General features: G+C 62.7%; 1 protein-coding gene across 1 annotated transcript; it reads left to right on the top strand.

The window, feature by feature from the left end:
- FIBCD1 (fibrinogen C domain containing 1) lies at positions 162–12,666 on the top strand. Its single transcript, XM_021414393.1, has 7 exons — positions 162–239; positions 4,257–4,733; positions 5,500–5,659; positions 6,352–6,488; positions 9,626–9,722; positions 10,128–10,307; positions 10,512–12,666. Exons 1-7 carry the CDS (start codon positions 168–170, stop codon positions 10,769–10,771), a joined length of 1,383 nt encoding a protein of 460 aa, XP_021270068.1. The 5' UTR covers positions 162–167; the 3' UTR covers positions 10,772–12,666.

Here is a 13,363-nt window from a genome sequence, read left to right as displayed (position 1 = left end):
TGCCAGGGAGGGAGGGCCCACCCCCGCGTCCGTGCCCGTGTCCTCCTCCTCCTCTCCCTCCTCTCCCTCCGCCGCCGCCGCCCGTTCCTCCCTCCCGGCGCGGAGTGCGGGGCGCGGGGCGCGCCGGGGCGGGGGCGCGGGGACTTCGGGCCGAAGTTGGCGGCGCGATGGGGAACGAGCGCTGGAAAACCATGGGAGGAGCCTCGCAACTTGAGGACGGGCAGCAGGAGAAACCGCAGGTACGGGCCGGGGGGCGAGCCGGGCCGGGGGTCCCACGCGTGTCCCCCCCCCACCCCACGGTAACTTCCACCCGGCGGTGAGCGGCCCCCCCGGCACCGGGAGCATCCCTCGGGCGCAGCTCCGAGCCCCCCGCCCGCTGCCTTCCGCATCCCCGCATCCCCCGGCTCCGCGTTGATTCCCTCATCCCCCTCCGGCGCAGAGGCTGAGCGCTGGGCAGGCAGCGGGCGAACGCTCACAGCCGGCTCGGATTGACTGCCGCACATTTTAACTGCTTAAATCACCTCTTAGAGGGGATTGCGAGTCCTGGCCGCGCGCTGCAGCCTCAGCCAGCCGCCTTCCCATCTTCTCCGTTCCCCAACCTGGCCACCCCCTGCCACAGCCAAAAGCCGGCTGGGTTTTGGGCAGAGGCCGGCATCGCGCTGGGGCAGCGCTGCGTGTGCCGGAGCCTGTGTGCAGGGCGGCTGCACGTGTGCCATCTCCTCCAGCCGGAGCCATTGGGGTGCGGGCGGCATCCGAGCGTGGATCCGCGGTGCGCGGGCGGCAGGTAGGGGAGCGTGGCTGCGGCGTGGGGCTGCCTCGCACCTGGTCGGGGGGACAGGCGAGGAGCGGGGGTGAGCGGCGTGGGAACAGTGGGAGAAGGCAAAGGAGCTGGTCCCAACCGAGCCTGCGAGGTGAGGGATAGAGTCTCCCTTCTCCCTGCTCCGTCCCCTGGCTTCCATCTGCACCCCGCTGCTGGGGGCGGGGGATCCCCAGCGGGCACACGCTCGTCCCCATGTCCATCGTTTCGTTTTCCCCCTTCCCCTTGGTGAGGGAAGTGCATTCGGGGCTGGGCATCGCAGCACGGAGCTGGTTGCTCATGCACATCTTTGCAGAGGGAGCAGAGTTTGCTTCCAGCTCCCGGAGGCTCCAATGGAAACCTGTCCCTGTGCACGCCGCACCGCGCTGTGCTGTGCTGTGCTGTGCTGTAGGAGCACGGGGGAGAGCAGGCAGCGGGACGCAGCTCGGCTGTGCCATGTCCGTGCCTGGGAACGAGCAGAGGGGCTGGGGCGGGCAGCGTGCAGAGCTGGACAGGAGAGCAGGTGGAAAGGGGCTGGAGTGGAGATGCTTCAGCCCAGTGGAGAAGGGGCAGAGCAGCTGGGATGCACAGTGAGCTGCTTAAGCAAGCTGTAGGATGGACTGGCCCTTACTGTCCTCTGGCTGGGCTCCTCTGGAGCCAGATGGACATGGCAGGAGGAGGGGATGGCTGGGCTGCAGGGAGCACACCCGGGGTCCTGCTTTGTTCCTGGCTGGGGCACAGCTCATGGGGAGAGCCCTGGGGCTGCCCCATCCCGCAGCATGGAGCTATCCCAGCGGCCTTGCCTGGAGACAAAGAGGAGTGCCTTTGGCTGGAGTAAAGGGCACCTCCTCCTTGAAGAACATCCCCACGACATGGCGCAGCCTCTCCCACCACCGCTCGCCATTCTTGGCTCCGGCTCTGCTCCACCTGCCCGGGGACAAGCAGCCTTCCTCCCTCTGGCTCTGCTCTGGCTCTCTGTGCTGGAGTTGCTGCTTCTGCACTCACATGGCTGCTTGTGTGCCGGGGGCCAAGGAGGAGGGGACGCGTGGTGGGGTGATGATGGCACCCCAGTCCCAGAATGCACACAGCCTGTGGGCAACTCACATCACACAGCTCTGGTCCCCCAAGTGTAGGGACACTGAGTAGGAGCAGCACCGGTGGTTCCAGCCCAGTCTCTGTGCTCTGTGTGCACCCGTGTCAGCACATGGATAGCTGGGCTTGGCCCCGGTGATAGGCAGCAGTTCTGCTCCCCGAGCTGGTGCTGCTGCCAGCAGATGTCAGATCAGAGGCCACCAGAATTCCCAGCATCCTGCACCCAGTCAGGACCTGTGCTGGGTTTTGCACCGCTGCATCCCTCCTGGCTCCAGCACCCTGAGCAGGCTTGCAGGCGAAGCTCTGCTCCCTCCTTGGGAAGAAGCGGCATGGGGACACTGGCCTGCTGGCAAGGAGGACAGCAGGGTCTGTCAGCAGAGGAATGACCTATGGCTGCCAAAAGCAAGAAGGTCTGCGAGCTCAAGGCAGTGCAATGGGCAGCAGAAAGCCCCAAGGAACGCAGTGCTGGCAGGGCTCTGTGCCAGGCGCTGGGCACAGTGCTGCTGAGCAGAGGACACTGGGGGACCCCCTCCCCAGCTTGGAGTGCTCCAGGTGCCACCGGAGGAGTTTCCCTCCTCTCCCACCGCAGGTTGCCAGGTAACACAACCCGCCAGCACAGTGCTGGGGGACGGGGAAGGCTGTCACCGCTCGGCATCTCGTGGCTGCAGGCAGAGGTGAATGTTGGCAGAGGGGTTGTCCCCTCACTCCTGCACCCAGCCATTGCAGAAAGGTGGCAATGTTGGGGCTGGAAGGCTGGAAACCAGCAGCGTTCCCTTCTTGGATCCCAAATAACTTGACATCCCCCCCTCTTCCCAGCAGCTGTCCTGTCCTTCTGCTTCTGTGCTCGTGGGGTCCCAGCTGTCCCCTTAGGGCTGTCAGTGATGTGCATCTCTGCTTTCACCTCCCACCGCCCCATCCTGCAGGGACAATTGCTCTGGGGCTGAGCCCCATGTGGAAAAACCCAGAGCATCCCTGGGACTGTGTGGGGCAGTGCTGCTCCCCCCAGCCCCCCTGGCTGCCGCAACCGTGGTCACCTTAATGCAAATGGTTGCAGGAGCGTGAATGAAGGGTGCTTGAAGGAAGGTGTCACTCCAGATAGATGTGCACGGGAGGGGACAGGGCTTGGGAAATCTTTGCAGATGCAGCAATTTTCTCCTCATTCCTGGAGAAAGTAGTCTTTGTCTCTCCAAATAGGCGGCTTTCTGGCAGCGCTGCGATTCCTTGTGACAGCTGCACCGGGGTCAGGGGAAAATCACCGCCCGTGTCCCGCAGGTGTAATGAGAAGGGGCCGGAGCTGATGGGCGGGTGGCAGCTCGCACCCTCTGCGCTGATGGCTTTGCAAGAGTGGGTGCTCACTGCGCCCTGAGCAGCTCCTGCAGGCTGAGCGTGGGAGCAGTCGCTCCTCCGTGGGGTCACAGTGGGACAGGATCGCCCCAGAGCAGGGAGAAGCCCCACTGGGAGCAATCCCCATTGCTGCTCAGCGTGGCTCCAGCCTCCCCACACCGCTGGGAACAACCTGTGCTCCCCTCTCCCCCTTTGCTTTCCCCGCTGTCCCCGCTGCAGGGCACAGGGTGGGGGTTCTCCCTTTCTATCCCTGGATTCCCACACTCCCAGGGCAGTGGGGAGCCCACATGCACCTGCCAGGGCTGGGGCTGCTCCCGCTGAGCATCATGCCTTCAATAAAACATACAGGCGGCCACACGCTGCTCTGCTCACCCTCTTTATAATTTCATGGCTGTGGCTCCCAGACAGCTTCAGCAGCTTTGCTCGCCGAGCTCACCCATGCCCTGTTGGAACTGCAGGGTTCCCTGGTGTCCCCATGTCCCCTCCTGCAGCACTGTGCTGGGGTGTGGCATCACCTCCCTCATTGCCAGAGCTGGAGCAGAGGAGCAGATCTAACCCATGCAGAACGTTACCCCAAAAAGCCCCACATCCCGGCCTCTCTGGTGTCCCCTAGGCACAAGGTTTGATTTCTGGCGTAGTTTTTTGGGTCTGCTCCAAAACAGGGCATGAAGGCGAAGCCACCCTCTAGGCTCCACATAGAGACTAAAGCACTTTGCTTTTGTGATGGGCATCTTCGATTCCCACGTCCCATTGCCCCATCCCTTGGGCAGAAGTCCTCTGGGGATGAGCTCCACCTCTCTGTCCCATCACCACCATGGCTGATCCCTGTCCCCATGAGGATCCGAACCCACCTCGTGGTCGAAGGGCACTGGGATGGGTCTGTCTGGATGGGTCCCGATGGCCCCTCATGGTGATGAGTCCGTCTAGATAGGTCCCAGTGGCACCTTGACTGGGTCCTGATGGCTCCTCATGGTGATGAGTCCACCTGGATGGCTCCTGATGCCTCCTCTCTCTGTGTCCCCAGAGGATGAGCTGTGGCTACGTGCTGTGCACCGTCCTGCTCTCGGTGGCCGTCCTCTTGGCGGTGACGGTGACGGGGGCCATCCTCTTCATGAACCACTACCACACACCCGTCACTGAGCCGCCCCCCGTCATCAGCACTAACCCCGAGGAGGCCAACGCGCTGGTGACCATCGAGAAAGCCGACAGCTCCCGCATCAACATCTTCATCGACCCCAACTGCCCCGACCCGGCGGGCAGCGTCGGGCGCCTGGAGGGGCTGCAGGGCTCCCTGCTGCGTGCCCTTGCTGAGCACGACGCCGAGGCCAAGGCCACCAAGGGCCAGCAGAAGGCCCTGCTGCTTGGTGTGGCCGATGAGGTGGCCAAGCTGGTGACGCATGCCGCGCAGCTGCGGGCTGACTGTGATGGCCTCAAGAAGGGGCACAGTGCTATGGGGCAGGAGCTCAGCGCCCTGCAGAGTGAGCAAGGCAGGCTCATCCAGGTGGGTGTCCCCATGTCCCCAAGGCACGGATCCTGTCCTTTATGCAGGCAAAAGCTGTGGTTGGGAGTTGGGGGGGTTGGAGCTAGCACAAGTTCAGCTCCATGCCCGAGGGCTGGGGGGTTTGCAGCCATTTGGGATCTCCATGCCCTGGACCATGCTGGGGGGTTTTCCCCTCCCTGCTCACTCTGGAACCCTGCTCACAAATAACTCCTCTGCCTCATTCACACCCCCAAACCCACCAAAACCTTACCTGAGTAAGCTGAGGGCGTTCTGCTGGGCACCACAGTGAGATCCAGAGCACAACTGGACGCTGGGCTCCGCACCGTCCATTCTCCACTCCCAGCACCACTGCTCTGCTCCCGCCTGCCCTCACCCCACAGAGCTCTCCCAGCCGGGTCACCTCGGGGGAAGGCAGAGCCTCAGGACACGACTCCTCCCAAAGTCCCCGTGTCCCTGCTGCCCCTTGTCCCCAGCTGCCCGCAGGCTGAGCTCAGAAGCTCTCGCTCCCAATGCAATGATACATTGGGCATCATCTGGGAGCAGAACTAGGAGAAAAACATCACCCAAAATACCAAATGGGATCTGCCACAGTTCTGTGTCCCCACCTCATAGCCTGGTTGGGAATGTTGCTCCTACTGGTGTTTGGAAAGGGTGGGAGCGGGCAGAGCATGCATGGGGATGGATTTGCCACTGCCCTGCAGGCAGAAGGGGCTGAAGTTCCATTTAACCCCAACCCATCGCCCCATCACATGTCCCCCACCTGCAGCTCCTCTCAGAGAGCCAGACCAACATGGCCCGGCTGGTGAGCTCGGTCAGCGATGTGCTGGACACGCTGCAGAAGGAGCGCGGCGGCGTGCGGCCCCGGCTCAAGGCCGACCTGCAGCGAGCCCCGGCACGAGGAGCACGGCCCCGCGGCTGCTCCAATGGTGAGAGGTGAACCCCCAGCCATGGGGAGGGTGTGCCATGGGGAGGGATGCACCATGGGGCATCTCCAAGCAGCCCTCTACCTGCCAAGAGGGGAGGGAGGAGACAACTGGTATGGGGAAAGCAGCCTGGAAAGACTTTTTATATGGTAGTGGGAGAAGGGGCGGGAGGGAGATGTGCCCACAAAGGGGGTCTCTCACCACTCAGCCCCCAGCCCTCCATAAAACAGCCCATGCAGCCACCACAAAATCCACTTTACTTCCACCATTCCCCACATCCATGCAGGCAGAGCAAAGCCAGAAGTGACCCTTCTCCTCTATTCGGGTGCAGGCGCTGCGGGCACACGGCGCAGCACTGGGAGCAGTCACATTCATCGCTGCTGCGCTGAGATGGGGCTGAGTAAGCTGCCTTGGAGCCGCCAGCACTGTGCCCATGGCCACCTCCAGCCATCAGCCCCCTGCTCCCTGCTGGGGTCCGTCCTGCCCCAATCACCCCATGGGGACACGGGGACATGGGGACACTGGGATGGTCCCTACATCCCTCCCAGCACTGCTCGACCCAATCCCTGGAGGGAAAGGGAAGGAAAGGGCGAAGCAGCAGGGTTGGGAGCCTGAAGAAATGGCAAGCCTTGAAATTAGATCATTAATTAACCAGCCTTCCCCTCTTCCCACCCCATCCCTGTGTCGTGCTGCAGGCTCCCGGCCCCGGGACTGCTTTGACATCTATGCGAGCGGACAGCAAGAGGATGGGATTTACTCCATCTTCCCCACACATTACCCCTCGGGCTTCCAGGTCTACTGCGACATGACGACCGACGGGGGCGGCTGGACGGTGAGCGATGTCCCCAGGCTGGGACACAGGGGCTGTGGGTGGGAGATGTCACTCGGATGTGTCACGGGGACGGGGCTTGTCTGCGCGCAGGGACCTGGAGAGGGTTCAGAAAGCTGGAGCTTGGGGTTGGGTGCTGCTGGGATTGGGCTATAGGGTGGTGCCATGGTTGGAGATTGTCCTTCTCCGCAGGGCTGGGCACGCAGTGGTGGCAATGGGGACATGGGGATCCCTGCACCACAGAGCCTGGGGGCCACTAACACCCCCCGCCCTCCATCACACCCAGCATCCCCCGGCCCCAACATAGAGGGCACCATTGGGTGGTGACCGGCTCTTTCCTCCCCTTTTTTTGGAAGCGCAAAGCAAAGCTCTGTGCCCTCATCCCCCCCAGCCCCCCAAGTATCACCCACCCTGGCTCATTTGTGCACCGCTAACGAAGGGGCGCCTGGGGGCAGCTCCGCCGCAGCGCTGATTAACTCGCCCTGTCCGATTCACTTTGTGCCACGGCCACGACAGCCCCGTAATCACAGTAATGCAGCAGCGGGCGGCAGGGGGACGCGGCCACCCCCCACCCCCCAGGTTCCATTGGGTGCCCCCAGCCCAGGGGATGTCGAGCACAAAGCGGGGACCCCAGAGTGGTGAGCAGAGGAGACAGGCGGCCCCTCCATGAGGACACGGCCCTGCACCCCTCCAGCTGGGCGCTCTAGGAAATAAATCCCCGCGATCTGCTTCTCCTAAGCAGCTTTGAGTGGTGCCAGGAGGCAGCTTAGCCTCCCCCCCCAGCCGCCTTCCAGGGGCTGATGAGCTTTCTGCCTCGCTCTGCCCAGAACCCACCCCAGCAGACTTGTGCATTGGGATCACATTGGGGAAACTGAGGCACAGCACAGCAACCCCACATCCTGGGGGTCAGAGAGGGCAAACGGGGGACGTTTTGGTTCTGAGGGCATAGAGGGCCCTTGCAAATCCCATGCACAGCCTCCCCCAGCCACACACTCAAGAGCTGCCTGAAGAGCAGCCCAAGGTGATTAGCCAGACACTCAGAGGTTTATTTAAAGCTGCTGCAGCTGGGAAGGCTCCAGCAGGGCCGGGAGGGTGCGAAGGGAATGATTGCACACCGTGAGCCCCAGCCCTGATGGGGGACAAAGGACCAAAGCCTGTGCTGCATCCCAGCACTGCGGGGTCAGAGCATCCAGAGCTCTCCCATCTCCCTGCCCCATGGCACAGCCCAGCCCGGCTTCCAGATGTCCCCATGGGCTGTGGGGGGGGGGGCTCACCCATCCGTGGTGCTGGGCCACACTGGGGCCTGAGGTATCCAGGTAAGGCTGCTGCCGTGCAGAGCCTGAGAAATTTCCCTCTCCTCCTCCTCTGGAGCTCTACTCCTGACATTTGGGCTTATTTGCATGTGAGTAGGTGGGTGGAAGCAGCTGAATCCATTTGGGTTCTGGAGCCGCTGAGCTAAGCCTTCAGCTGCGAGAGCTGTGGCAGGGGAAGATGGGGTGCCCGGCACGTCCCCAGCTGCAGGGACACCCGTCCCCAGCCACGTGCCGAGCTCTGCCCCCAGCGCACGGGAGCATCTGCGCTGCCGCTAATTGCAACGCGCCCGGGGCTGACCGCCCTCAGCACCGGGCCGCACGCTGATATTTCCCCCCCTGACCCTCCGCTCCTGGCGCTTTATTAAAGCAATAACGGTGTGACGGAGGGCGGCAGCTCGGCCTTCCCATCGCCTGAGGACACTGCTTCGTGCGCCGGGCTCTTTGCAAACGCTCCGCGCTGCTTCCTCGCTGCCAGGCTGCGGCTCAGCATCTCCGCCCCGCGAGCAGCGCTGCTCTCCCCGCAGTGCCCGTGGGGACACCGACCCCGAAGGAGGGTGGCACTCCTCCCTTTTTTTCTTGTTTTTGTCCACTTTCCCGGGCCAATGCCTTCCCAGCGCCTGCCCCGCTCTGCTGAGCAGCCAGGCAGCGAGCCGGGGCGATGAATATTTCAGCCTGAGCTTCAAAGTAGGGAAGGAAATCCTTTTTGCTTAAGAGGGGGCGATGCATATTTCATGAGAAGGGAAGGAGCAGGCAGCCCCGTGCTGCGAGCGCAGCCGGCCCCGCTCCCCAGCTCCCCTCACCTGCAGCCCTGACCCCACGTCCCCTCGTGCATCCCTCTGCAGAACCCGCTCACCGAAACCCGTCACTTCCCCGCCCCATCCCCGATGGGATGCACAGTGAGAGACCGCGCACAAAATCAGGGCTCAGCTTTCCCAGCATGGGGTGCCGGGTGCTATGGGGACTGCTGCAGCCAAACGTGGGGACTGTAGGGGCAGGCGTGGGCCCTGCGGTGCCGGTTGCAGCCCTAAGCTGCCGGCAGCTCGGTAATCACCGCGCCGCGCCGAGGCTCAGCTAATGAAGATGTGTCCCGTGCGCTTTCCCGAGCAATTGGCCTATTTACAACCTCGGGTCAAAGCCGATTAAATGGGAGCATCAGCATCACCGCTGCTGCCTTCCCTGCGCGGCGTGGGATGGGGAGATCAGCTCGGGGCTCCCAGCCAGCCCCGCCGCCCCCTCACCCACCCAAAGCCCCTTTTAAATGGGCTTAGCCGCAGCTTCTCAAGCGCTCAGTGCAGGGATTAAAATTAAGGCTCTAATTCTAGAAGGTAAGTACAGCAGGATCGGCGCTGGACCCGCGCCCAACCCCATCACAGCCGGCCCCAAAGCAGCCGGGCACTGGGTGTCCCATGGGTGGGCAGTGGGTGCTGCGGGGGAAAGCACACACGTGGGTGGCTCCAAGGGCAGGGGCAGCCCGGGGAGGTGGCGTGGCACACGGCACTGCCTCTCTGCCAGCTCCGAGCATCGTGGCCATGGGAGCGCGGTGCCCTGGGGCCATCTCGCCGGCTCCGTTCCCCTCCAGGCAGGACGGAGCGGCCAAGTTTAATGCAATTAATCCAGGGCTGGAGGCTTAATTACGTTCGAATGGTCAGGCGGGGAGCAGCGTTTTCTGGATTGCTGTCAATAAATCAAACTCGAAACTAAAGATAAAAGAGGACAAAACACACAGGACATGAGATGCTGATGAACGAGGTGGGGGGGGGGGGAAGGGAAGGAGAGAACAGCTGGGCTGAGCCCGGAGCTGCCCTGGCTTCCCCCGTGTCTCTCCAGGTGTTCCAGCGGCGCGAGGACGGCTCCGTGAACTTCTTCCGTGGTTGGGAAGCCTACAGGGACGGCTTCGGGAAGCTGACGGGAGAGCACTGGCTAGGTGCGTGGGGTGTTCTTTGCGAACCACTGAACCAGTGCACTCCAGTGGTCAAAACAATGCCCCCAGTGGCTGAGCCAATGCACCCAATGGCCAAACCAATGCACCCCAATGACTGAACCAATGCCCCCAGTGGCTGAGCCAATGCACCCAACGGCCAAACCAATGCACCCCAGTGATTGAACCAATGCACCCAATGGCTGAGCCAGCGCACATGTCCTGCATGCCATGGCCAAGCAGCCATGGGGAGCGCAGGGCGACTGCAAGGGTCAGCAGTAGGCAGGGGAGCAATGCTGCCATTTGCCCATGGGCTGCACGCATGCCCTTGGCTGGGACAGCAGGGGTTGGAAGTGGGAATTGGTGCATCCCAGGGACCCCCATCCACCCTGCCCGCCCCACTCCATGCAGGGCTGAAGCGGATCCATGTGCTGACGGTGCAGGGCAGCTACGAGCTGCGCATTGACCTGGAGGACTTCGACAACGGCACCGCCTTCGCACATTATGGCAGCTTTGGCGTGGGGCTCTTCTCCGTTGACCCCGAGGAGGATGGGTACCCCATCTCCATCGCTGACTACTCGGGGACTGCAGGTAGGGCCCCACAGGGGACCAAATCCCATCCCTGGGGCATCCACTGGGAGCTGGAAGCAGGAGGGTGGCTGCGGTTGAGTGGTGAGCTCGAGTGCCCCATATGGAACCAAGGAGCTCCACTGGGGTGCACAGGGGTTTGGAAACCACCTCGAGGGCAGGGAGAGGGGTGGGAAGGGCCCTTCACAGCTCCTTTACCTGTGGCAGGAGACTCCTTCCTGAAGCACAACGGGATGAAGTTCACCACCAAGGACCTGGACAACGACCACTCAGAGAACAACTGTGCGGCGTTCTACCACGGCGCCTGGTGGTACCGCAACTGCCACACCTCCAACCTCAATGGGCAGTACCTCAAGGGCCACCACAGCTCCTATGCCGATGGCATTGAGTGGTCCTCCTGGACCGGCTGGCAGTACTCGCTCAAGTTCACTGAGATGAAGATCCGGCCCGTCCGGGAGGAGAATTAACGGATGGACCCAGCCCCTCCCTGACCCCTGCCCTTCCCGCTGCCCCATGGTCCCCCTCCTCCTGGTGCACCCCATGCCGCCATCCTGCCCTGGGGTCCTGTGGGAGCATTCCCCCCCCGGGGACGACGGCTTTGCCCTGACCCCATGCCGTCTGCTCCCCACTGGGATGGCTGTCCCCTCCCTGGGCCATGCTCAATGCTCGCGGTGCAGTGGGGATCTGGGGAGCAGTGCACAAGGAGGGGAGGGGGCTGAGGGGCTGGTGGCCAATTCTGGGGTGCAGAACCCCCACAGTGCTACTGGGGACTGGGAGGGCTCTGCTGGGTTGGTGCTCACATGAGTGCCAGTGGTTCCTTCTCTGCCTGCAAACGTTCTTCTCTCCACCCTCAGAGAGGGGAAGAGACACCTACAGACCTCGCTGCTCCTGCTCGTGGAGCCGCACAGCACACGGGCACAGTGCTGCAGGGATGGATGCCCACAGCCAAGCATGGCACAAAGCTGTGCGGTGGCATCAGGGAAGCAGAGAGCAGGAGGAAGAGGAGGAAGCGAGGAAGGCCCAACCCCCAGTACGGCTCTGCCTTCCCTGCACAGCTCCTGCTCTGGACACATGATGGGTTTTCACCATCCAAAAGCTGTGACCTTGCCCTCTGCTTCAGCAGCACCCCCGCGGAGCCCCCCGCCCGGCGACCCGCATTCATTTCCATCCCCGATGAGCCACGCTCCAGCTCTGGCTCTGCACCTGCAGATATTCAAAGCCTTTCGTTTCTTCAAATCCCATTAAGGTTTTGCAAAAAGCAGCCCTGAGTGGGGCTTAGCATCTGCAGGGTGCTGATAACGGGGCTGCAGCCTCAGCCCACCAGGCACCGTGCTGCCGAGGGGTGCAGCAGCCCCGGCCCCATAGTCATGGGAGAGGTTCCAGCAAGGACTCCAATGGGGGCTTTTGTCAAAAAAAACACCAATAAAGCTGGCATAGGGGGAGGGGAAGCCGGGACCCCCTGCACCCTTTGCATCATTTCCTGCAGCACCAAGGACACAGCCCCATAGCAGACCCCGACCCCACAGAGAACTGCCGGAGCACCCCGAGGAGGGGAGGACAGCCCCTGTGCCGCGCTGCTCAGGGACCCAAAGCACAGCGAGATCAAAGGCTCATTCCTGCAGCCGCAGCTCTGAGACGTGCTCCTTTTTTTAAGCCTTCCCCTCCTCTCACTCCGCACCGGACGAGCGCTTTCTCCTGCGGGCGATTCTCCATCCCTCAGCCCAACGGGGACCGGGGACAAGGGATGCGCTGGGATCACCCTGAGCCGGAGCCGTTGCACCGCTCGCATCCAACCAAACCCATTGGGGGGAGCCCCACACCCCGCACAGGGCAGCAGCCCCCCAGCTGCACCCCAAGGGGCTGCAGGGCTGTGCCCACCTTTGCTGTTAGCTCGTTGATTGCAGTGGGTCAGACATAGCCAGTTCGTATAGAGTTTGCCTTCGGGAAGAAGGACCCAGAGCCCATGTGTGGGGTCCTCGTGGTCCCGAGCTCTGTAGGGACAGGAATGGGGTGTTGTAGTGTGTTGGTAGCACTTCCCTGTGTCCTGCCCATCCCACCCAGGACTCCCAAATGAGTTTGTTTTGCATTGCACGAGAGGTATTCCATACAACCCGAGACGATGGATATTCCAGGATGAGTGCTGGGAGCGCGCACGGCGCTCAGCGACCCCAGACTGGGATGAACCCATTCCCAGTGCCACCTCCCTGGGGTGGCTGCAGGGACATCAGGGGACGGCACAGCCACAGGCTGGTGCTGGGGACAGAAGGGGCAGTGTGTGGCTCTGGGGCCAGAGCCGGGCCACGTCCCCCCCCCCGCAGCCATCGCGTCGTGTTGCTGTGCCGTGAGGTCTCCATTGTGTGTGAGTGGTGTCCAGCGCTGTCCATGTGGACTTTCTGAACTCCTTAATAAAAGGAACTCATCGTTACTGGTGTGCTCTCCTCCATGGTCAATGCACAGGGCCACTACCAGAAGGACACCAGTACCTGGCAGCCCTTTAGGAATGCCATGGGGACCCCAAACCCAAGGGAAAGCCACAGTGTGCAGATGGCCACAGCACTGAACGGGGTCCTGGATCCCTTCACCCCCTGCTTGCCCCTATCCCAGGACAAGGGAGGGGACAGCCAAGTGCCAGGCGCTGGGGAGCAGCTGGTAGCTGTGAGTGTTGGCCAAGTGGGGTGGGAGCAGTTGGGCTTTTCCATGTGGGCACGGGTCCTGAGTGGGTTTTGGAGTGCGGGAGCGTCTGTAGGGTCTGCACTCCCATCTGGACCTGCAATGTCAGGCACACATCGGGCTGCAGGTGGGAGTGCTCATGTCCCCAGTCAGCGTCACTGCCACTGGCTCCAAGCCAAGAGCACGGCTCCTGCTCAGCCTCTCCTCCAAACGAAGCCACAAATGAAGGCGGCTCATTAACCCTGTTGTAGTGGCTTGGCCAGCCCCATCCCCTCTGTCCCCCCACCTCCCCGCAGCAGCCCAGCCTCCGGCACGAGGCAATTAGCACCCACAGGTATTTAATGGCCAGCTCAGCCTGGATGCATGCAGGGCAGTGCGGAGCAGGGCCA

The sequence above is a fragment of the Numida meleagris genome, chromosome 16 (assembly GCF_002078875.1).
Source record: "Numida meleagris isolate 19003 breed g44 Domestic line chromosome 16, NumMel1.0, whole genome shotgun sequence".
NCBI classification, from domain to species: Eukaryota; Metazoa; Chordata; class Aves; order Galliformes; family Numididae; genus Numida; species Numida meleagris.
Note: the sequence above shows the minus strand (reverse complement) of the source record. Positions and strands in the feature narration are given on the sequence as shown.

What these genes read in the sequence shown, in the direction of transcription:
- FIBCD1 (XM_021414393.1), top strand. Translation starts at nt 168, where the DNA reads ATGGGGAACGAGCGCTGGAAAACCATGGGAGGAGCCTCGCAACTTGAG. An exon ending in GACGGGAGAGCACTGGCTAG is followed by an intron (nt 9,723 to 10,127) that starts GTGCGTGGGGTG and finishes CACTCCATGCAG; the next exon opens with GGCTGAAGCGGATCCATGTG. An exon ending in TGACTACTCGGGGACTGCAG is followed by an intron (nt 10,308 to 10,511) that starts GTAGGGCCCCAC and finishes TACCTGTGGCAG; the next exon opens with GAGACTCCTTCCTGAAGCAC.